General features: G+C 39.4%; 1 protein-coding gene across 3 annotated transcripts in view; it reads right to left on the reverse strand.

Moving 5' to 3' along the window:
* Positions 1-313: 313 nt before the first annotated feature.
* KCNJ16 (potassium inwardly rectifying channel subfamily J member 16) overlaps positions 314-25,089 on the reverse strand; it is a 62,578-nt gene continuing 37,802 nt past the window's right edge. For all 3 annotated transcript variants that reach the window (XM_008271760.4, XM_008271761.4, XM_051825902.2), the window contains one exon: positions 314-3,193. In XM_008271760.4, the coding sequence (XP_008269982.1) occupies positions 1,863-3,122 (1,260 nt within the window). In that variant the 5' untranslated portion in view covers positions 3,123-3,193 and the 3' untranslated portion in view covers positions 314-1,862. The remainder of the gene's footprint in view (positions 3,194-25,089) is intronic.

The following is a 25,089-nucleotide window of genomic DNA, read 5'->3' on the forward strand; positions in this document are numbered from 1 at the left end:
TAAGTAATTGCTGATAGAAAATCCAAATTGACACTGTGTGTAAAATTTTTAAAAATGGAGTTGGCATTCCCGAACTAAGATAGAGAAGTGCATTATTTAGATTTGTGATAATAACCTTGAGGACTGCCTAGCAACTTACAACCTAAACCTTTTATTCATGAAGCAATAGAAATAAAAGATTTGAACATATACATGTATATTGAAATGTAACTTTATTGCTCCTAGGCAAAAGAACGAGGGAAACAAGAAGGAAGAAAGGCAAGGAGTGAGGGAGAGGGAGGAAAAAGAAATAAGAAGAAAGAAAACAAAAGTATTTTTCATATCTATATATTTTGCTTTTATTGGCAATCTTGGACTATATTATTCAGTTTGGTTTACATGTGTGGTTCATTTAAATTAACAAACACACATACAGACACACATGCACACACACACTGAAAGGGAGAGAGAGAGGAAAAAAGAAAACTTTCCAGAAAATACAAAAGACAATGTGTGTATTTAAATAAAATAAACAAATAAAAGCAATTACTGCCAACTCAGTAACAATTTTAAAAGTGCACAAATGAATCTGAATGTGCCTAATAACTCCTTAATTTACAAAGCTTAAAGTGACTTGGTGATTGGCTTTTTACTTAAAGTAATTAGGATTAACATCTCGTTTAACATGGCAATACAGTATACATATTTATCTCAAGTCCTATAATTTAAACAATTCCATAGGACTCAGATTATCCAATTAATGTGCATTAAAACACTGATTTTATTGTATTTCACAAAATTGCCCACTTAAATTATTGTTGCAAGTTCAGAGAGTTTCTCAAAACCCTAAACTCAAGTCATTTACCTACTTTAAGGTGATAAAGATGGAAAGTGATTGTTTCTGAATACAAATAAATACCTCCCTTGCTCTCCCCTCCCCCATCCAAAGAAAGGTTGTATCCCTTACCTAGCAGCCAAAAGTTTAGTGTTTCAGGACACAGGAGGGTAACATTTTCTCCCAAAGGATTTGGGACTGTTTATTGCAACTCTGCAATAGCTACCTTACCTCTGTCATCCTGTCCCTTAAAAAAGTGAGAGGTGAGCTAGGACCTGCCCTTATCAGAGAACTGAGAAAGGTTGACTTGTTTCTGTCCCTGATTTTTGGAGTCAACAAGGACATTTAAGAGAGAAACACTGCTCCAAATAGTGATGCCAACTTTTCTTCTCCCGCGTGGATTAAAGAAAAAAAAAAAAAAAACAGCTTCTAGAACTCATTGAAAATGCATTGACTGGACAAGAGGCTGTGGAAACTAATTTGGTGGCATTGTCAGTTTCCCAGGGCTACTACCTCTGCCTGCTGATAGCAAAACACTATGAGAGAAAAACACAGTGATTTGAACTGGTCAGTAGATTTCAGAGCTACATATCTCAACAATACTCTCTGCTAAATGTATAGCTTGCATTGCATACCTTGGTTAGATGATATGGAGCTTTTTATGGGAAATCACTCATATTATTAATTTTGATACATTTAAAAATTTATTATTTATGTTGGCTTTATGTTTCATAATTCAATGTTGCATCTCTAATTTAAGATACATAATAAAAGATCTAATAAAAGGAGCTGAAATTTCATCAATTAAGCTTCTTCATAGTATTCCTAATATAAAAAATTTGATAGCAAAAGCAAATTTTAGTCATTGAAAGTCATGGAATTTTTAGATTTTCTATTTTGTGAAGTTTCACCTACTCTATATACCCATCATCCCCATAAGACATGGCTATCACATTTCTAAAAAGCTCTGTGTACACATACTTGCCTTACAGTGATTGGCAGGAAGGTCAAATGATTGGAGTGGGAGCCCCCAAAATGACAAGGTAAGCTACATTTGTGATTCTACAGAGATTCTATTTAAAGTCAGCACAGCCTTCTGATAAGGTGGTTCCTTACACTCATCAGTGGAGGAGGTGGTCGTCTCTTCGGGGTTTTCACAGCTGCTGACAATGGCAACTGCACTAAATGACCTTCGCCTGACCTTGGTGTCTGATGTACAGGATCCTCGGACTGGAAGGGCTTTTTCCATGTTGTTGAGCTGCTGGTCTTTCCAGTCCAATTGTTTGGCACTGCAAAAAGGAGCATACACTTCAACACTGCCCTCAAACTGTAAGCAGTTCACTTTGTAGTACTTCCTCTTAACTTCTAAGACATCATTAAACCTGTGACCCCAGAGAATTTCTCGGGGAACATAGGAACTTCTAGATTGGTGGGATGTACCAGTGGAATCACCAGTATAGATAAATGTCACCAAAATTTCGAAGTTATCTTTGGCCACTGCTTTACGGTCAAGGGCATACAGAGGACTCTCATGGTCAATTTCATGAACGATAGTTACTGGGGTGACCAGGATAATCTGGTCGTTGACTAATTTGAGATCTTTAAATGCCATTGTCATCCGTCCTTCACTATCTTCTGTGTACCGGAGAAGCTGGGCTCTCACTGTTCCTTCTACCACATGGTTTGGTCGGAAATCACCTATGCGCCACATGAGGCACAGCTTCCCATCCCGCATGCCTATGAGTGCAAAATAACTGAAACGAATGGTTTGGGCTCTCTTCCGAGCAGTTGCCATTTTGGCCAAGGCAGCTCCAATGATGAAGGTATTAATGATGCAACTTAAGATGGACTGAAGGATCACCATGAGCACGGCCACGGAGCATTCTTCAGTGACACAACGGTATCCATACCCTATGGTGGTCTGGGTCTCGAGGGAGAATAAAAATGCTGCTGTGAAAGAATGGACGTTGTCCACACAAGGGGTGATGTCTGGGTCATTTAACAGATCTCCGTGATGAAAGGCTATCAGCCAAAAGATGGAGCCAAATATCAACCAGGAGAGAATATAAGATAAAGAAAAGATCACAAACATATGGCGCCACTTGGTGTCCACAAGCGTGGTGAAAATGTCGACCACGTAGCTCCCCCATTCTCCAAAAATGTGCTTGAAGTACACGTTGCAGCTGCCGTCTTTGTGGAGCAGACGTCTCCTGGCTCTTCGCTTCTCAGCTATGATGTGCTCTGGGGGGTAGCCTGGGTATTTTGTGTCCACGTTTACTACCTGGTAGCTGCTGCCGTAATAGCTCATTCTTAAGGCACCCAGGTAAGCTTTGTATTAGGAGTTATGGGTGAGTCGGTATTAAAATTTTCAGTTAAAACCTGAAAAAAGAAAAAAAATGATAAGTTAAACATACTTTAGCTTTAGCATTCAATTTCCATCTTTACAGCAATTAGCCAAATTTGGAGCAATTTTATGCCATCTAAAACAGCTAAGACTGCATCTGAACCCTGGAAACACTCAGTATTGATTACTCATTTCAGTTCAGAATTCAACTCAATCATTACAGGAACAAAATATGCAATTAGAGAAAATAACATTTTTATATATGCACAAAGCTTGAATAAACATTATCATTATCCCAAATGACGCCTCATTGCCTTTTCTGACCTAACATAAATAAAAACATTTACTTTACTTTTGTAGACTCTTCTTGCATGAGGCCATTTAGAAAACACAGTAATCTATAATATAAAAAGGCAAAATAGAATCCAGATATTTTTCCTTGCAGTCTTATAAACTTTCTGTTAAAATTATATGGTGTTTCATAAAAGAAGGGTGCCATCGAGAGTTTCTGCCTTCATGCTATGATGGACTTATATGCTGGCTGCTATCACAGGGAGCCCCTCACCTTCAGCACCTGTCACGTCCTCTCTCTTGCATGGAGCCTTATCTTCTTCCTGCACTTCTCAGGACAGCACAGGACCTACAGAGATACTCATTCCAGAATAACCTCTTTTCCCCTAGCTCCACCTTTAGTCTGCAGTGGAAAAGTTATCTTTAACCTCAGAGGAGTTAAAACCACTCCCATGTAAGCTTTCAATAAGGTGTAAAATTGCATCTGTCTTTGTCTCACATTCATCCTTTTTGTATTCAACACTGGCAACTCTTCTCTTTCTCTGTGAATAGAAGTCGAAAATTTGCCAAAGTTGCTAATCTTGCTTTCCTCTTAAAGGGCACATACAACACTCTGACTCTTCTCTCTGACTCTTCAGTGTTTTCATGATGCTTTCAATCCATGCCTAGGAAAAAAAAATTTTCTCCCTCCAAAAATTCAATCCTGAAAACATGTAGTTCTTGTCATTTTTAGCATCCATGGTATAGGCCAAAGGTTTCCCAACTAAAGTCAAAAAGCAGATTTTAAAAATGCCATGTCAAAATCGTCTTTGGTTATTTCAGGTTAAAATAGAGAAAGTGAAGTAACTACAACCCAATTTCAACAGTTTGGTAATTATTAGTGAATTTGGTAATTAATAGTTTGGTAATTATTAGAAATCCTACACAGTGAATTTCTACTAAATGGAAAAAGGGAAAGTAAAAAGGATACTTTAGACTATAGGATCCTGCCATTCTGCTGCATAGAAAATTCAGTATATGTCTATACTATTTCTAACACTGAAATCCCAGGAACTAGCCGGGGAAATTAATCACTAAATACTTATCCAGCACCTTCCTTGATAGGAAAGGGCAGAAAGAGTTAACTTCTCTTCAGTGAAAAAGAATCATTTTTCTCCTCTGAGGATCAGGCCCATTTACAATAAGCTCTTTGTTTAATGAACCACTTGCAAGGATGGACTCTGCTTACAGGCAAAAAAATTCCTGTGGTGCATGGGTGGATTTCTCTGTCCTGTCGCCCACCCCTCAGCCATGTCACCTGCCCATCCTCCTTATGGATTTTGAGAAGTTCCATCCTGTCTCTGATCTTTCTGTTTCCAGAACATGACCCAGAGCTGCCAAAATGCTTACTAGCATATGGAGCAAAAAATATTCCTACAAGTTTTATCTGTGACATTCACCAGTCATTGAAGGTGCCCGTCTGTCTTGTCATTGGATGACTATTGACAAACAGAAGAAGCTGTTCCAGGATTCTCAGTCCTCGTACTCTTTCACCTAATCCTACAAGGCCTGAGAATGGAGGGAATCCTATCAAAGGCACACAGGATTTCTCATCAGGAGGCGGATTTGGAGATAGAGTTGCCTTTTTGTGAAAGGCTTCCAACCCATTCCCTAAAGGGAGCTACACACATCGTGGGAGGCAGAGAGTTAGAAAACACAGTTCATAAATCAAGAGCTACTGTATGACTCTGCTTTTTCCCATGCCAAAAGAAAAAAAAGTTTTTTTTTTTGAAATGGCATTCAACTGGCATCATTCTGGACTCCAGTGGTGCCAGCAAATGTTAGAAACAAGCCACTTCTAAAACACCTTCCCAAGTGTGCTAATTACTGAATGAAGTTTCAATTAATACAAATACAAAGTGAGAAAATTGGAGTGTGTAGAAAATTTGTTTGCAGAGCAGCGTAACTGTTCCACAGAGACGAGTTACCACTGTGAAAATTCTGCCCCCAGTTCACCCCATCTTCTGCTCTGTATCATCATTGTGAGTTTTAATGCCAGTTATCCAAAGATGAGAATTCAGACTGTGAGTAGTTTTGAACACTATCTTTATCTATTCTTTGAATCTTTTTTTAAACTTTTATTTAATAAATATAAATTTCCAAAGTACAGTTTATGGATTACAATGGCTTTTCCCCCCCATAACTTCCCTCCCACCCGCAACCCTCCCATCTCCCACTCCCTCTATTCTTTGAATCTTTAAACACTTAGATTTTTACAAAGCAATCTCAAAAATGACTTTTTTTTAAATGTAATTGTGTTTAAGCAAAACAATTTTTCATAATCAAACTTATTGTATTCTGTCTTACTCATTTCTCAGTCTACACAATAAGCCAAGAAGTTTATGGAAACCCCTTCATCAAAATGGCTAGACATAATTAAAAAACTTACTAATCTCTTGCTTATATTACATGAACTTGGACACTTTTCCAACTGTTTGCCATTCAGTAACAGAGGATAGCACTTGTCAGTTGCTTGGAACTTTATTTTTAATACTTGTGTTTCTTATGATTCAAAGTGAATCTTAAAAGTATCTTAGTGCTTTGATAATCATCTTGTCATCACCAATCCTAGCACAAAAAACATTTACAATATTCCTATTTCTGGATTGCTTTTTGCATGCTGCTCTTTACAGACAGCTGTTGGCTATTTCGTAGGTTTCAAAATTCCTTTTTAAATTTTTTTTAATTTATTTGAAAGGTAGAGTTACAGAAAAAGGGGGAAAGAGAAAGAAAGAGAAAGAGAGAGAGAGAGAGAAAAAACTCTTCCATCTGCTGGTTCATTTCCCAAATGGCCACAATGATCCAGGCTGGGCTAGGTCAAAGCTAGGAGACAAGAGCCTCCTCCAAGTCTCCTGTGTAGGTGCAGGAGCTCAAGAACTTGGACCATCCTCTGCTGCTTTTCCTAGGCCATTAACAGGGAGCTGGATCAGAAGTGGAGCAACTGGGTCTTGAACCAGTGCCCAGATGGGATGTTGATGTTGCAGGTAACGGCTTTACCTGTTTTGCCACAGCATTGGTCCCCAAAACTCATTTTTTAATTTGGAATGGAAATTAGGTCAACTACAATTACAAAGTTGTGGAGTATAAAGTTCAAAGGTAAATGCTGAATCTGGTAAAGTCAATTTTCCGGGGAATTAGTAACAAAGCATTGTGATACCTTTGCCATGCATGGAGTTCTTTGTATAGATAGAGCTGGAGTAAGAGGCAATACATAGCCAGGGTGATGGATCCTCACCATGTAATGGAAGCTCACTGAAATGTCCAAACTTATTTACAAAGCCATGCAGGTTCCACTGGTTGCCTCCATCCCATAATGAGATTTGAGAGAAAGAAAATTAGAAGGGTTACCCAACCCTTCTAATTCTTATAGCCACTTTCCCCCTCTCTTGCCATTGTATTGAGTGCAGACATAAAAGCAGTGTTTTCTAATCTACTTTGACTAGTAGGATCTGTTTTTAAGCTTTGGCTTTCAAAGACTTAGTGTGGATTTAAGGAGAAAGTTTTACCGATTTAGCACATTTCAAGTGGGCTATAAACACAGCAGGGAACATTTTCAGAAAACAACTCTGCATCCCACATCTTTGTCCCAATTTCTCAACACACAAGTGCCTCAGTCAAACTCATCAATTTTGAAGTAATTCTTGTGCCAGTTTGTCAAAGCCTCATAAACTCAGCTATTTATCAGGTAAACTACTCCTGTAGATACTAAGCTTTGCACTATCATGTTGAAGGTATGACACAATGGCTAAGACTACACAAACTTGTGTCACATTAATGTTAATATTCAATGCTTTCTCTAGCATATACTTATATTCATTGTCAATTTTCTATAAGGTGAGATGCTCCACAAAAGAATAACCTAAAATACTTTTAATAGAATCCAGTTATTCATATCTACAGACTGAGAGGTTAGTTAACACTTGAGGTCATCTGTCATTAAGTTACTTTCTTGATCACTATTAGATAGGTACGTGTGGATGGAAATGTGAGAGCTGATACGGCGGAGGGTAGAACAGATGGCCTAATCCCATATGCAGGTGGCCTGTTGCCCTAGAAGACAGTCTTGGGTGTCTCTTAGTGGGGTGCAGCAGGGAAGTGGTAGAAATGGGGTCAGGACAAGGTGCATTCAGGTGGCACATATGGGTGGGCTCTGGTTGCTTGGGAGGAGAGAAAGAGGGATGTTCACTAATTAGGATAAATCCCCCAAAAGTTAGGCAATTCTGCTGTTTTGTGCAAAACCTGTTCCACAACTTCTTGGCTTGGAATTATGCTGGAGCCTTATCTTGCCTAAACTCCTCTGAAGATATTCAGAAAAACTTAGGTGGGGCTCGGCATTCATCCAGCGAACACCTGCTTCACCCAGAAGCTGCTGGGTACTGTCTGTACTTTTCCAAATTCCCCCAATTCCATAACTTCCGACAGTTTCTCCTTTATTGAAGACTCTGCATCATTCTCGGGTTTTTTTCTCAGCTGTTCTGTCTGCAGACTGGCCTAGGGAGACCTACAGCTTTTCTTTCCCTCTGTTCTTTTCTCCCTCTCAATGCTACTCTCTAACCCTCAGTGATGGCAGATTTCACCCCTGTCCTGCTATAGCATTGCAATTTGTCCTCCCAAATCAATATAACAAAGTGTTGTGCCAGTTTGTTATACAAGAACAGGTTATCATGTGTCGGGAGCAAACAATGAAGCAGAAAACAGAAGCGGGAAGAAGCACACATCAACCTTGCATCACTGATATTTTCTAGAGACCCTGCTTCTAGCTTAGTTTTTCTTTAAATAACACCTACATCCTCACAATAAATCCCACCTCACCCAAAATACCACCGTGCTTCATAAAGAAGAAATTCAAAAAATGGGATTATGTTTATTTCCTGGACGTCCAAATTGTGCCTGCATCAATCTAATCGTTACACATTATACATGAATAAAAATATCACATTTCTCTGCACTCACTATGTTGATAATTATATTTTATTGACAATAAAATTAAAAATCATTTCAAAATAATAGGAAATATAATTCCAAATTATCTGAGTTTAACTAAATTAATTAACTTAATAAGAAATAGTCTAAGATCTAGATGAAAAAAACATATTTTACATTCAAAGTATGCATTCCCAATTATGTTAGTTATAATTTTCTCTAATGTTACCCAAATAAGAAATTATATTTACTATGACTTATACAGGTTTAACTACTATACTTATGTTGAAATTTTGCTCACCTAATTTACAATGTGGGTGGTGGTAGTAGTGGTAATATTACCTATTTCACTGAATTGCTTTGAGTTTTTAATGAAGTCATTAATAGGAAGCCACTGTGCACAGTGCCAGGCACAGTATAATTACTCAAAAAGTATTGCTTGAATCTGGACCCCATGAGGACTCTCATGTCCTGCTTTGTAGAACATCGGAGCATTTGCTTTAACCCTCTCAAGGAGTTTTCCACTGCCATAACACTAGAGAAGACAGTACGTGGCTCCCAAGAGATTTTCTACCTAATTCAGGGATGGTATCACTCACAGGGGCCACTTCCATCTTTCCACAAATTGCCCAAATCCCGAGAGACCAGGCAATATCCCTTTCTTTTTCACAACTGTCGCCATATGGAAGGTACCTTGTTTCTTGTTTTATACACACGTGTGTGCACACAGACACACATCTGTACCTTCAACTCGGTTTAAGAATCTTGTTGCTATTTATTCTGAGGAACGAGCCTACAGGAAACAAGACAGACAAGCTTGGCAAAGTTTTAACAGGTTAAAAAAATGTCACAAGGTGATTATCATGGCTAATTCTTCGTCTTGAATTGTGTGTACATGTTTTGCTAAGGTGGTTCTGAAGATTTCTCTTGTTCTTATCTTGAAAATCAGCCTGCCTGCCCTTTCTTGGTTGGATGCTGGCCTGCCTTGCCTGGATTTTAGCTTAAAGTGGAACTGGCTGTGTGCAGAAGTCAGAGATCATGAGATCCTATGTCATTTTAAAAGCCCACAGTTCAATTTCTCCTCTTTGTGTAAGGAAACAGTCCCCCGATGACATCTCACTTTCACATTGGAGAATTTGTTCCTGATTTGTCTCATCCAAGTTTTATTTTTAATTCATGTTTTTAGGCTGAATTTCTATCATGTGCCAGACGCCCACTTCTAAGGCGCTCAGAACAGAATAATCAAGTAGAAATGTACTCCAGTTGTGGGTCAGTTCTCAACTTCCTGACAATGTTGTGCAAGTGACTTTTCCCTGGTCCTCAGTACATTTATCCATGCTATGGGTGGTGGCAGTAGTGATAATATCTGTATCGCTGAATCATGCAGTCTACATTTGAGAGCTGGGCCTGGGAAACATGAAAACAGTAAAGTGAGATGCTCTTTGATGGTAATAACTACCACGGAAATGGCAAACTAGAGCGCTCGTGTGGAGAATGCTGGGAGCAAAGAAGGAGGTGGCTGTTTAACCAGGGGCATCCCAGAAGGTTTGGTCCAATACCTGGCATTCATGTTGAGAACAAGGTGTTCACACCTAGCTGTGGGTAGAAATGCCCTTCACTCAGATCTGTTCTCTATCATATTTTGTTTGTTTGAGGCACAGTCACTGTCTGGTTGTTAAGGCCGTCATTTTTTATTTTATTTTATTTATTTTTTTTTTGACAGGCAGAGTGGACAGTGAGAGAGAGAGACAGAGAGAAAGGTCTTCCTTTGCCGTTGGTTCACCCTCCAATGGCTGCCACAGCTGGCGTGCTGCAACCGGTGCACCGCACTGATCCGATGGCAGGAGCCAGGTACTTCTCCTCGTCTCCCATGGGGTGCAGGGCCCAAGGACTTGGGCCATCCTCCACTGCACTCCCTGGCCACAATAGAGAGCTGGCCTGGAAGAGGGGCAACTGGGACAGAATCCGGCACCCCGACCAGGACTAGAACCCAGTGTGCCGGCGCCGCAAGGCGGAGGATTAGGCTAGTGAGCCGTGGCGCCAGCCAAGGCCGTCATTATTTATAGGTATAGCTTGGCTGCTGCATCCCTTGCTCTAAGCTGATTTTGAGACCTAGTTCTCAAAAGAACTTATTACAAGAACTCACGTGCATTATTTATTTTATCACTGAATGCAGGCTTTCTTCACTCTTTGCTTGGTTCTCCTGGTTTAACAGCCTTCTCACTCAGTTTCTAGCCTCTCTCATCCAGTGTGATCATTCCCAACCTGATTATAAGAACTCTCCTCCTGCTACCATGGGCACAGTCCATATTATTACCTTACAGTAGAATGGGTAAAGACTGGGATATGGATTGAAGACTTGGATTCTGGCTATGGTTCTGCACATTGTAGCTGTGTGATATCAGTCTCTTTCAAATATCTTTAAACCTCATTGTATGCATTAAAAGCATTCAATCATCGATTTGTCTCAAAATGTTTTTGTGAAGAATTAGTGAAAAAATATGAAATTACAATAGTCAGCACCTTTGAAGCTCTCTCCTTCTATAGTCTTCCTTTAACCCTTCACTTGAATAAATCTCTCCACTGGTAGCTTATCATCCTACGTCCTTATCTAGTCTGGGTGAGATAGATGTTCAAGATATCATCTGAAATAAGAATAGGGGTTAACCAGATACGTCAAGGACATAGCATTTGAAAAGTCTCTAACTCAAAGATGCATAGGGTCTGCTTTCCAAAGAACATGGACAGGAGTTGAGTGGGGAAAAAATAGAGGCTACAAAGAGAGAGAGAGCAGAATGTAAAATATTTTGTTGGTGGAAACAAAGATTTGGGCCGTTTTTCCACAAGAACAGAGAAAACTCTTAAAGTACAAGACCACTGGAGTCCAGGGAAGCAGACATAATTCACAGTTCCTTGGGGGTTGATCCCTGAGACCATTTGCTTCTGCCCAAATATGGTTCTCTCTGTCTCCTATAAGTTATCTCTGCTTATGTTAGGGAGGGACAGATTTTGTTGCTTGAGCAACAATAAAATAAGTTAAATTTCAGCTTAACACGTGTTTAAAAACATTTCTCCTATGTACAGGAGTACAGTCTAATCACTGTCCTTTATTCCTTTGTGCAGTAGGTCCTGAGAGTTCACCTTTAAAGCAGGTCTTTGGGGATGGCACTGTGGTGTAGCGGGTAAAGCTGCCGCCTGCAGTGCCGGCATCCCATATGGGCACTAGTTCAAGCCCTGGCTGCTGGCACTGGTTTGAGTCCCAGCTACTCTATTTCTGATCCAGCTCTCTGCTATGGACTGGGAAAGCAGCAGAAGATGGCGCAAGTCCTTGGGCCCCTGCCCCCACGTGGGAGATCTGGAAGAAGCTCCTGGCTCCTGGCTTTGAATGGGCCCAGCTCCTGCCATTGCAGCCATCTGGGGAGTAAACCACAGGATGGAAGACTTCTCTCTGTGTGTCTGCCTCTCTGTGACTCTGCCTTTCAAATAAAAATAAATAAATATATTTTTAAAAAGCAGGTCTTTTTTAAAGATTTATCTATGTATTTATTTGAAAGGTAGAGTCACAGAGCTAGAGAGAGGGAGAGGCAAAGAGAAAGGCTTCAATCTGCTGGTTCACTCCCCAAATACCTGCAATGGCTGGAGCTGGACTGATCCAAAGCCAGGAACAAAGAGCTTCTTCCAGGTCTCCACTCTGGGTACAGGGGCCCTAACAGTTGGGCCATCTTCTACTGCTTTCCCAGTCCATAGCAGAGAGCTGAATCAGAAGTGAAACAGCCAGGACTCGAACTGGCACCATATAGGATGCCAGTGCCATAGATGGTAGTTTTATCTGCTATAACCACAGCGCCTGCCCCTAAAGCAGGTCTTAAATCTTACCACTTCTCATTGTCAAAACCACCATGTTTTCAAGGAGCCTCATCTTCAGTGGATCATGGTAATAACTTCCAAGAGGCCTTCTACAGTTACCTTTTGTGCCCTTCTATCCATCCTCTTGTAAAAATAAGGTCAAAGCATGTTACAGAGCATGTAGTGAGTTTAGGATGCCTGCATCCTATGTCAAGAGTGTCTAGGTTTGATTCCTGGTTCTGGGTCCTGACTCCAGTTTCCTGCCAATGTAGGACCCTGGGAGTCAACTGTGAGCTCAAATAATTGGGCTCCTGCCACTCACATGAGAGACCTGCATTGCTTGCCTGCTTCCCCGCTCTCAAATGAATTGAAAATAATTGAACAAATAAAAACATGTTTCAGAGAGGTCACTAAGCACAGTGGTGAAGAGATCTGCATCCTACACCAGAGTGAGTTTGGTCCCTGGCTCTGGGTTTCTCACCCGTGCAGACCTAGGGAGGCTGTGCTGACATCTCAGTAACTGGATTACTGTTTCTCATACGGGAGACCTGCACTGCATTCTCCACATCTACCTCTGGCTCCAACAATGCCATGGGTGTAGTGGGCATTTGCCTTTTCTGTTTAATTTTTCCATATTCAGCTTTTGTAATAGACTCAGTTATTAAGCCCTAAAGGACAGAGGGAAGTTTTTCCCTTCCCTATATCATGTGTACCTGCAGAGTCGAGTAATTGCAACAGAGACCATGTGGTTCACAAACATAACATATTTATTATCTTAACTATTATCTTATTTTCTTTGGCTCTTTACAGGAAGGTTAGTCAAACCTGTTTTAATACCCAAATATGTTCCCCTGGTGACTGGTTTATTTGTCTACTGGATTGCCTCATGTAATAAATCGTAAGCTTCATGAGAAAAAATTCTCAGTTGTGTGATGCAGCACTATATTAGAGCAATAGGTGACACAAAGACATTCAGTAATTGCACGTCGAAGGAATGAATGGGTAGATAATTGAGTGATATATAAAGATGATATTTATCCTCAAGGAAATTTCAGAACTAGTAAGAGAATCAAACTCTCAGAAATGAAGAAACATCAATGTTGACAATTCTCCAAACACCAGCTCTCAACTCCTTCCATTAATCCCATCTCTCCCTTTTCACAGCAGTCAATTAATAGACAATTAAGCAAAAGTCATACTATTGGGTTTTGTAGCAGCTTCAGCAATATTGACAATAAATATCAGTATTATGATGTTATTATGTTGAAGAAATCTCTGGAGATCTGGAGCTCTAAAAACAATGTGCCTGGCATGAAAAACTGGGGCAGGTTTATGGTGTGATGGCTTAAATCCCCTAATTGAGATACTCATATCCTATATCAGAGACACTTGCTAAGTTCTGGCCATTGCTACTTCAGATTCGGTTTCCTGTTAATGCATATACTGGGAGGCAACAAATGATGGCTTAAGTATTTTATTCTCTGCCTCTCATGTGGGAGACCTGGGTGGTGTTCTAGACTCCCGGCTTCAGCCTGACTCTGCCCTTATTGTTTCAGGCATTTAGAGAGTAACCAACTGATGGAAGATACCTCTTTCTCTTTCTCTTTCTCTTTCTCTTTCTCTTTCTCTTTCTCTTTCTCTTTCTCTTTCTCTTTCTCTTTCTCTCTCTCTCTCTCTCTGTCTTTCAAATAAAATGAAAATAATCTTTATAAAAATGATTTAATTGAATTTGTTATTTGAATTATTAAAAATGTAACTCCTTCAATAATAAAGTACATTAAGTTGTCATTTTGAAGCTATAATAACAATATATGTATACATTTATTGTTAACTGTTTCTGAAGGTGCTGTAGTTTGTATATGATTTGGCTCCCCAACTCATGACAATGTTTAAATGCCAAAGTTTCATGTTAATGGTACTAAGAGGTACAGACTTGAAGCAGTTATGGTGTCTTAGTGTGGGGACTTTGGGATTGGATTGAGCTGCTGGGGTACAGCCCCATCACTGACTCACGATGCCTTTATAAGGGGAGACCCTGTGGAGGATTGCGCTGCCTTTGCCTCTGCTTCCTGGATCACCTTGTGATCCTTTTCCTGCACTTCTTCCACCATCCACTACCTTCGTAGGTATCAGACCAGCAGGCTTCCCAGTCTGGACCATGAACCTCAAAAAGTGTTAGGTGAGGGACAGGTGTTTGATACAGTAGTTAAGGCATTGTTTGGGAAAACTGCATCCCTTATGACAATGCCTGGGTTCAAGACCCAAGTCCAATCCAGCTTCCTACCATTGCCTACATGGGAAGCAACAGATAATGGCTCAAATACATCTATGTCAGAGACTTGGATTGACTTTTCAGCTCCTGAATGCAGCCTGGCCTAGCCACAGTTACTGTGGGCATTTGGGGAGTAGACCAGCAGATGGAAGATTTCTGTCTGTCCCTCACTTGCTGTCTTTTTCTCTCTATCTCTCAATCATTCAAATAAAAAAAAATAGTGTAAGCGGAAATAAACTTCCATTCATAAATACCTTCTCCTAGATATTTTGGTTACAGTAAATAAAAGCTGACAAATACAGAAAGTGCGTTAGTTATATGTGATAATAGTTTGTGAATGTGTTATACTTTCCTCGCTTAGCAGTACACTGGCAAAACATTTCTTCTAAAGAAACCATCAAAGATGAATACAAGAGCCCGACTACACTGAGGTCGATTTGTAGTGACAAAATTTGGCTGTGACCAAGCCATCTAATAAATGTAAAATTGGTCACATAGGTAATGGTACAATCATATAATCACAGTATACCCATTAAAAGTGAGGCAGTAGAAGAATGACAGGAAAAACTTAAACCATGTGGTTCAATAAAAATAAAAACAGAACCATAAAACAGTTTGTCCAATATAATTTTTAAGTTTGAATATATTTAAACACAGAGGAAAAACAGAATGATATACAACAAAACGTTGAGGTCCTGTTTGTTTGGTTTGAATATTTTGTCTCCTCTTTTTTCTTCTATTTACTTATTTCTATTTTTTAAATGTTACAATAAATATTCGTGACTTTTACAAAAGCAAAACAGCTACTTTCAGTTAATATGGTGAAGCATGCCCATGCCGAGGCTCCATAAAGGGAAAACAAACCAATAGTAATCTAAAAGCATTTATTAGACCTTTTAAAAGGCAGCTATAAATAGCAGAAAGGCAGACATTCTTACAGACGTTTAAAGTCAGACGTTGATGCTGTAATTTTTGCTGGAACAATTCACAGAAACAAATATAGTGACATTTAATTCATCTAAGTAAAACCAGATCTCATTTAAAACAAGGAGGTGGGGGGAAGAGGGAGTCAGATCAGATTTGGCCACTGGAGACCAATTGGAGAAATCATGAAAGCAGCTGGTAACAAATCAGGGCTACATAAAGCAGAGTCAGAATTAAACAGGCATCAAAATACAGTTCCCCCTCGCAGTGCCCCCTTTTGTCTTTCCCCATTCCAAACCATATTAAACTGCCAATACCTTCATTTCTTGGCTTGGTATAGGAAAATCTGTTTTAGGAATCTTTTATCTTAATATTTGCAATAACTTTGAAAAGAAAATGTTAAAAATCATGGTATTGTGCAACTTTATTGCTTTAAGGTCCACACTGATAGACTTTTAAAACCCAAGGAAATATCTTTTAAATGGATAAATGCTGAGGAGGGTAATTGTATGTTTATGATGCAGATTTGCCTAAACAGCTGGCACTACCCAATCCTGACTAAACACATATTCAGGAACTACTCCCTTCAGTGGACTAGCAGTGTAGTGTGGCCATGTTTTTGAGAATGTAGTCTGTTAATCATGTGCTTTAAAAGTTCCAGAGAGCATTTTACCCATGAAAACCTTCAAGTTCTACCGCAACTGTTCCCACCTGGGTCCTCCCCAGTGGATTCCTATGTCTCCTCAAGATTGAGATCTACTATCTAAAAATTTTAAGAGGGAGACTCTGGATTCTTGTTTAAATTATTACTAATTTATTGATTTAAAAGGTAGAGATACAGAGAGAGAAGAAGAGAGAGAGGTTTTTCCATCCCATGGTTCACTCTCCAAATGGCAGCAATGGCTGCAGCTGGACCTGGACTGATCTGAAACCAGGAGCCAAGAGCTTTTTCCAGGTCTCCTATGTGGGTACAGGGGCCCAAGCACTTGGGCTATCTTCCACTGCTTTCCCAGGTGCATTATCACGGAGCTGGATCAGAAGTGGAGCAGCCAGGACTTGAACCCTCACTCATAAGGGATGCTGGCACTGCAGGCTGAGCTTACCCTTCTATGCCACAGCACCATCTCCAAGTCTCTGAATTCCAATAGACATGGATTTGAGGGCAAATGCCTGCTTGATCGTTTGATCTCTTTTTTGCATAACTCAATCAGCCTCTTGAGCCCTTATTTGCCCACCTGAAAAGTCAAAGAGTCACATCTCCAAAGCTGTGACCTGAACCCTTTTAGCCACATTTAAACAATATAGGAAAGTGCTGGATTGCTGAGAGTAGGATAAAGCTACGCTCCCAAATCTCCTTTCCTAGTACCTGGTATTCAATGAGTATTCAATCACTGTGCTGTGGCTCTCACTATAATCAAATGATTCAAAAAATGAGAAATGGAACCATCTTATGCAGATCAACATTTTCATTCAAATAGAGATTCAAATGAAGAGCCAGAGAAAGAGAGAAAGAGAGACAACTGTCATTTTTCCCACTGTGAATTATGAAATTGGCAATTTCCCAGATTTGTTGGAGAGCTTCTTTTAGCATCTCAACACCGTGACCTTTATATCCTCTTTCAGGCAGACATGACAGAGTTGCGCAGAACTGCAGGTATTACTAAGCAGAAAAGTCATTGTACTAGTTACTCACTTTGCTTTCTTCAGCTACCTGACAAGCACACACCCCATTATGTTCTTAAATGCCAGGTTATCTGTGATTGATGTTTAATAGCTCTCATATAGATTTATTTAGGAGCTGCCTTGGTTAAACCTAACCATTCATTCCAAAATAAATGTAATTTATAGAAATCATTTGTCTCATGAGTTTTGGCTTTTTCAAAGTTTGGTATTTATGGTATTTCAACAAAAAAAAAACCAAGTTATTTATTTTTGTTATTATTTTCCTATTTGTGAGAATTTTCAGAGAATCTATGTATTAGTCTATTCAGTCTTCTGGGAATCATTGAACTCACAGATGTGATTTGCTTATAAGACCGGGAACTCCCTGGATAGTTCCTACAACTTCTTTGACATTTAAATGATTGAATTTCTGCTTTCAACTGTCAAAATGAAAACTCAGGACATCTTTATTGAGGTGGAAAACAAAGCAAGTGTTATTGGCTGTTGGCTCAATTTCCATGTTCCCTGTGGATGCAGATAAATTGAAAAAACCTTAAAGTCCAAGACAAAAGGTCTTCCTAGGAAGATTCAGATACCCAGCATTTTGAGACAATACTGTAAACTGTATGTTGTCTGTCACACAAGATTAGCTTTCTGTTGGTGCGTGCTTCTCAAGGCCATTTGGCTGGGAAGTATTGCCAAATACAACAGATAATAGAAGATTTAAGTAATTGACAAGACTTAATGTATTTGATAGACTCTTGAATTTCCACTCATCTAATTTTGTATGCTTCTCTACCAGTTACACTTTTGTTTCTACTACAGTGCTGTAGAAGAATGAATCATTTTGTCTTGATTTGCAAGGTTTGAATTTCATTATCCATGAATGCCTATACAAACAGTGGCAACCCAAGATACAAATGCTTTTAGTAACACTGTTCCCAGTGTTTCACTGACTGAAATACTCATTTTGATGGGCACTGGAGAGCTGAGTTTGGGGCAGATAGAGAACTTTTCTCTTAAACTTCACGGTAAGATGTTTAAACATTCACTGTGAGAGTCTCTGTAGTTTAGTTAACTATACCAATGCCTTTCATGGTGTAGAAGCAATCAGGGAAGTGAATTTTGTGCTTTCTTTAGTTCAATGAATATTTAACTATATCTGAGACATTGTAAAGACTATGAGTAAGGAGTACAAGAACTGCTACTTGGTTCAGTTCTTGATCGACCCAGTCTTACCACATCTCCTTCTGAGAATACAGAGTTACTACAAGGATATTGCAGGAGAATATTATCTAAATGAGCATCATGCTATCAGATCCAACAGAAAGGTGGTTAAGGTTGAGAACTGTAAAACATTTAAGGAGCAAAGGAACTTTCCCAGCACTCTGTGGTTGAGGTTTTTTATTGATTTCTAAGTTAATGAAGTAAATTATACCATCGGCAAGCTATAAAAAAGTAATAAGACATCAATTTGCATTTAACTTAGAATAAATCATATACTTTGGAAAGAATGCTGTATTACTATACATTGCTGATTATTAAAAATGATTTTCTATTTCATGATTTCATGCTGTAAGAACAAGATATAATCAAAGTGAATTTTTGGATAGTTAAGCACAAGTCAGTTTAAGATTTTTAATTTTAATTAATCGAGTTTCTTCATCCAGTAGATAATCTCCCTAGGGAAATCTGAGTGCTGCTTGGCTTGTACAAAGAGATTTCCCATATCTACATCAAAATTCTTTCATATACATGAATGCACAAAGCATACTATTTGGAGGAAAACTTATAACATATTCTGAAAAGTCAATAATTTAAAGTACTTATCTTATTAAAATTATTTATAACAATTTCAGTATAACTCACATGGTTTCCTTTTATTGAAATCTGATTGAACAGGAAAGAGAAATTAGAAACATGTTTTTTCAGGTAATAAAATTACTTTTTGCTTTTTTTAAAGATTTATTTAAAGTCAGAGTTACACAGAGAGAAGGAGAAGCATAAAGAGAGAGAGAGAGGTCTTTCATCCACCGGTTCACTCCCCAGTTGGCCGCAACAGCCGGAGCTGTGCCGATCCAAACCCAGGAGCCAGGAGCTTCCTCTGGGTCTTCCCACATGGGTGCAGGGGCCCATGGACTTGGGCCATCTTCTACTGCTTTCCCAGGCCGTAGCAGAGAGCTGGATCAGAAATGGAGCAGCCAGGAATTGAACCAGTGCCTAAATGGGATGCCAGTACAGTAAGCAGTGGCTTTACCTACTATGCCACAGCACGCGCCCCGCCCTTTGCTTTAATTTAATCAAAATTCCATTTTGTACCCCTGAGTGGTAGATAATATTTATGAAAAATTCACTCAACTGATGAGTATTTGCAAGAATTTAAAAGATTATGAGAAAATAATATAATGCAAACTAATTTTTTCCCATTCATACAGTTTAGGACTTCTTAGCTATGAAGTATAAACATCACTGGCATTTGAACTCCCAAATCTCATGTAACTTTCCTGTAGAAAAATAGATTAGACCTCTCAGTTGACAAAAAATTAGGAACTCATCCCCAAAGACAGATGTACAATAATTTGTGAGTATGTTTATGTAAGTTCCCACACCCACAAACTTTTAACAGAAGATGTCTAATAGTCTGAGTGAATATTTGTCCCGTTAGTCATCTATACTTAGCTAAATGGCACTAAAATCTCATGGAAACCACAGAAAGTACAAGGTCCTGCCCCTCACCTCCCAGTTCCCCAGAGCTTCCACTTGGTTCTTCCATGCCTGGGCTATCGAGCAAGGCGGATCTCTACTTCTCTCCAGAGTAGGGCCACTCATCTTCTCTATCCTCATTGGAATGAAAGCAGGCTGTTTATGAAAAGCAATGCACTGAGATTCCCAACCTCACCTTTCTTTGTTCATGTTTGCCTAGTCCTTTTTCTTAAGGGAATTTTCTGTTTGTTCAATAAAATAGCATTAATTAAAATCTCAGCTCTCTAAAGAGTGATGGCCCAGAAGTTGAAAAGTATAACCTAGTATTTGGTGGGGTGCAAGCTGAGAGGTTCAGTCCATAGGCAACTGCTGATGCTAATGAAGATGTTTCTATGTGCTCCTGATACTCATTTTTACAAACCCTTTCCCCTCCGCCCAGAATGATTTCTTCTTTTAGAAGCTCAGTGCTGTGCCACTCTCCTCTAATTCTAACAGCAATCTTGGAAAGAAAATATTATTATATCTTAGTTTTTGTTTTTGTAAACTAATAATCTAAGCCTAAGTTAATTGTACACCATATTCTTGCTAAAGAAATGGAATTACAACCTAAGTTTCTATAACAAGATTTTAAATGGCACGTAAATGTTAGTATTATGCCCTTGGATGTATAGATCTTCTGTATATAAAGCTTGATCCAGGTTTTCTACAATTAGATTATGTAGTAGTCTAATAATTACATAGTAGTCTAATAATTTCAGACACTAGGCTCCAGGAAATATAACACTTCATTTGAGGTGGTTTTCAAAACTTCTACTAATGAGATCGAGCTTTGATAAACACATCAATACACTGTAGTACAAAAAGATAGCCCAACCAGAAAACCTCTATCAGATCAAATCACTAAGGTTCAACAGATACCAAAACTTGAGATAATATGATCAATGAGAGTTAACTAGGTGATGCACATTCTTGGACAAGAATGTATCCAATTGTGAGGTTAAACAGCTGGTGGATGAGCTAGAGGGAAGGCTTGTTGTCTTCAGAAGTCCTCTGGAATTCAAAGTGTTTTAACACAAAGAGAAAAACAATGCAGTTGGAGTGATGTCACAGAGCATCCTGAGGAAAGCTGCAAGGATAAGGCTTCCTACTGCGTGGATCCAATGTACACAGAATCATCTTGACATTATTCCCTTTGCAGCCAAAAGCTTGGCTCATATGGCAGAATTAGCCCTAATCATAAAGACTCAATGCTGCAAAGGAAGAGTGTGTGTGTGCCTGTGTGGTTCCTGATAAGTGAAGTAGAGATCAACATTCAATCTCTCCTCCACACAAGCTCCAAGTTATCACTGAGGTGGACAAAAAATTGACTTGCTCTTCCTAGGGGTATTTTTAAACTGTGTTCAGAAATTTTCCTTTGGATTGTAATGCTGATTATTATATATGAGAAGTATGGTGGTGGGGAAGAATGAGCCAAAATGAAAGGAGCGTATGTCAATGGCAGCCCAGTATCAAAAAATAAAGGGAAGTTCATCACATCACACGTGACTAAGAATGATCTGTTTGGCTGATAAAATCAGATGAAAAAAATACCTGCAGTTTCTGTTGGTCAAAGGACAGAAAATGTCAGTTGTGCAGAAAGAATAAGTTCAAGAGATCTATTATATAACACAGTGACTACACTGTGTTCTTGAAAATTGCTTAAAAAGTAGATTATTAATGTTCCTATTGCACCAAAAAATGATCAAAAGGTGAGATGAGATTATGCTATTAACTCCATCCAGCCATCCCACAAAGTGAGCACATTATAAAATATGTGTACAATGAATATATGTAATTTTTATTCATTAATACAAAATTATAAATAAGTAAATAAATTAAACCTAAGGCTGGGAAGTTAAAAGCACATTTCTAGGCCGGCGCTGCGGCTCACTAGGCTAATTCTCCGCCTGCAGCACAGGCACACCGGGTTCTAGTCCCGGTCTGGGCGCCGGATTCTGTCCCAGGTGCCCCTCTTCCAAGCCAGCTCTCTGCTGTGGCCCGGGAGTGCAGTGGAGGATGGCCCAAGTGCTTGAGCCCTGCACCCCATGGGAGACCAGGAGAAGCACCTGGCTCCTGCCTTCAGATCAGCGCGGCGCGCTGGCTTCAGTGACCATTGGAGGGTGAACCAACGGCAAAGGAAGACCTTTCTCTCTGTCTCTCTCTCTCTTACTGTCCACTCTGCCTGTAAAAAAAAAAAAAAAAAAAAAAAAAAAAGCACATTTCTATCTTCATTTTCTAAGACATTCTGTGAGAATAAAGCACAAATTATCACTATAGCCCAGCACAGAACTTTATTGGTGAAACAGCACCTTCCAGTTTGGTGAGGTGTTATCTGCCAGCATTGTACACTGAGGACAGCTTGTGTTCTGAGTCTTTCAGCCTTGAGAGTCCATTGCTTAGGCTAGTCAGGCCACAGGTTGTTGATTGCCACTGTCATGGCTCCTTCTCTACAGCTCGTTGGCCTGGGGACCTGAGAGGATGATCCCAATGGCTGGGTATATTTATTTATGAAAACAATAATTTCATCTTGTAAGCATAAAACCGGAAGCGTCTGGATTAACAGGAAATGGAACACCCAGCCTACTGAAATCCGAAGCCGAACTTTAGGATAATCCATCAAAGTGGGGCATGTGCTATACGTGGGGCAGGTCTGGGCTTTTATTTTAGGAGGACAGAAGTCCAGCTCAGCTGCTGGAGAGTACTATAAGGAGAGAAGGGTGGCAGTGCTTTAGTTTATCAGCTTAACCGACATCCAGTGGTAGAACAAGGGAACAAGAGGAAGGGATAATAATGTTGTATGGGGAAGTGAGGGTGAGCAACACATGGATATCCAGGAAGACAAGCATCCCACACCAGAGGGATACGTCCAAAAGTAATCCCTCAGGCACCAGGTATGGAGCTGGGGTTTAGAATCTCCATGCTGAGAGGGAGATGAGGACCAGATGCATTTCTCAGCCAGAGAAGAAATATTATGCCCATGCTTTTGTTTAAACTTCCCAGTAACCCTGAGAACCAAGTATCAAAATTATCTCTACTTTAAGATTAAAGTGTAGAGGCTTCATGAGTTTGATAAATTCATTTGGGGCCACATAGGCAAGGTTTAAGCCTTAATTAGAAAAGGTGTTATTGGAGGCAGAATCAGAATGAAGATGAATCTTTAGGCCTGAATCCAGGAAAAAGAGAAAACTAGGGCTCAAGTCAGCTAAAACCACTGGCTGAGTCCCCTGCAATGAGTTTTGGAGACACTTATTTAAGGGTCTGAAGAAATGATCTATCTCAGAACACAGAGCCCAGGGTCTGCTTGTGAGATCATACAGTGCTATGGTTTAGAGAAATTCCTATGCAGGGACATTTGGGGAATTGATTACACTAAAACCCAATCAATATTCACTTTACAAGCCTAGCAAAGATGAACAGCAAGAAAGGAAGGAGTAGTGGATGGGGTTAAAAATATATCTTTTCAAGAAACTCAAGGATAAGATTCAACAAAAATAGTTTTTCATCCACACAGAATTTCCAGGGAAAGTTACAAATGTTTGTTTTGTTTCATTTGCAAGGAGAGACAGAGAAAGAGAAAAAAAGAGAGACAGAAAGACATAGAGAAATTCCCTTTTTCAATGGTTTAATCCTCAAATGCTCACAACAGCCAGAGCTGGGTCAGACCAAAGCAAGGAGTCTGGAACTCAATCTGGTTTTCTGACATGGGTTAGAGAAACACAGCATTTGAGCCATCACCTCCTCTGTCCCAGAGCACACATTAGCACAAAGCTGGGCATGAAGCACAGAGGCAGGAATTGAACCCAGGTCTTAGATATGGGGCAGGGCATCTAAACTGGCACCATATACTGATAGGTCAATTATCAATCCTAAAAATTTGTTTTATTGGAGATTTTATATCTGAGGTGTAGTGTCTAACTCTTGGTAGTGTCTTGTTTGCTAAGCGAAGTCAAGAAGTTTGTCAAGAGAAGTTCAGGTGAAGAGGTAGAGCAGGCGTTCATACAAGAAGAATAGAAGGAAGGAGGAACTATTTAAAAAGATACGCACTCGTGTATTCAAAGCCTTTATTGAGCACCAACTGTGTTCCCTAGATATTCAGAGATACATAAAACATTAAGCTGTTCCAAGTAGCTCACGCCCTTGAATGTAGGGGTGGGATACCCAATATTTATGTAATAGAGATGAGACCCTTCTGTGTGATGCTGGAGGGGGTGAGATTAAGATCTGCCTATGAACCTGTAGGGATGTAGATTTAATGTCTTTATAAACAAGAATGTTGTTACCAACAGCATCTGCACTGATGAAAACAATCCATTGTAGATAAGGACTGTTTATTCAGAAGTCAGATAATCAGCTAGAAGAATTTATGCAACAATTTCCTGAATTTGTTGGGAGGTTAAACTAGAAGACTCTGAAGCTCTGTTTTAACGCTAAGACATAAAGGTTTTATATTATCTTATTCTCACTAATTAATAAATTGCATTCACACCAATTTTATGAGTGGCATTCAGTATCTCCTAGAGGATTAAAAATAAGCAATGTCAAAATGACTTCATCTTCTCAGTAAAGTCAGAACACTGGAATCTTCTATTTTTAAAAATAATTATAAGCCGTATTTGTCAAGTCAACAGGAAAGATCACCCTGCTTCACATTTTCATAGCATCAATGCCTTTTCTCATTTCACTGATTAAAAAAAAATTAGCTAGCCCATTTTCATTGTTTGTTGTGAATTCTGTGTGTGTGTTCAAACCTCCAAAAAAAAAAAAACTCATATTAGATCGTGGATTTTGTGAGCAAGAGTTAAAGGAAACCCAGGACAGTGGCTGACAGAGAAATTTCCAAGGATTGACGTTTCCTGATGTGCGACATGTGTTCCAGGGTGCCCTTGAGGCCCAAAGTGATGTTGGGTGCTGCTTCCTGGAGTGAACCAAATTCAGGTCTTGATGGTCTGGATCTTATAAGGGCCTCAGTGGGTTCTTATTGCAACTTGTCATTCCAGATATATTATTTGTGTAATGCAAACAAGTTATGCCTTTACCTTTACACTGAGATTTGATTTTTGGAGTCAGACTTATTTGTGTTGGAATTTCATCTCTGCCATTTACAACTATCTGAACTCAGACCAGTTATTTTAGCTCTTTAATCCCCATCCATTTAATAAGGGTAATTATGAGAATTAAATCAGATAGCATTGGAAAATAGTAGGTGTCTCATACATGTCTGTAGTTTTCACC

Source organism: Oryctolagus cuniculus, chromosome 17 (genome assembly GCF_964237555.1).
Source record: "Oryctolagus cuniculus chromosome 17, mOryCun1.1, whole genome shotgun sequence".
Classification (NCBI taxonomy): Eukaryota; Metazoa; Chordata; class Mammalia; order Lagomorpha; family Leporidae; genus Oryctolagus; species Oryctolagus cuniculus.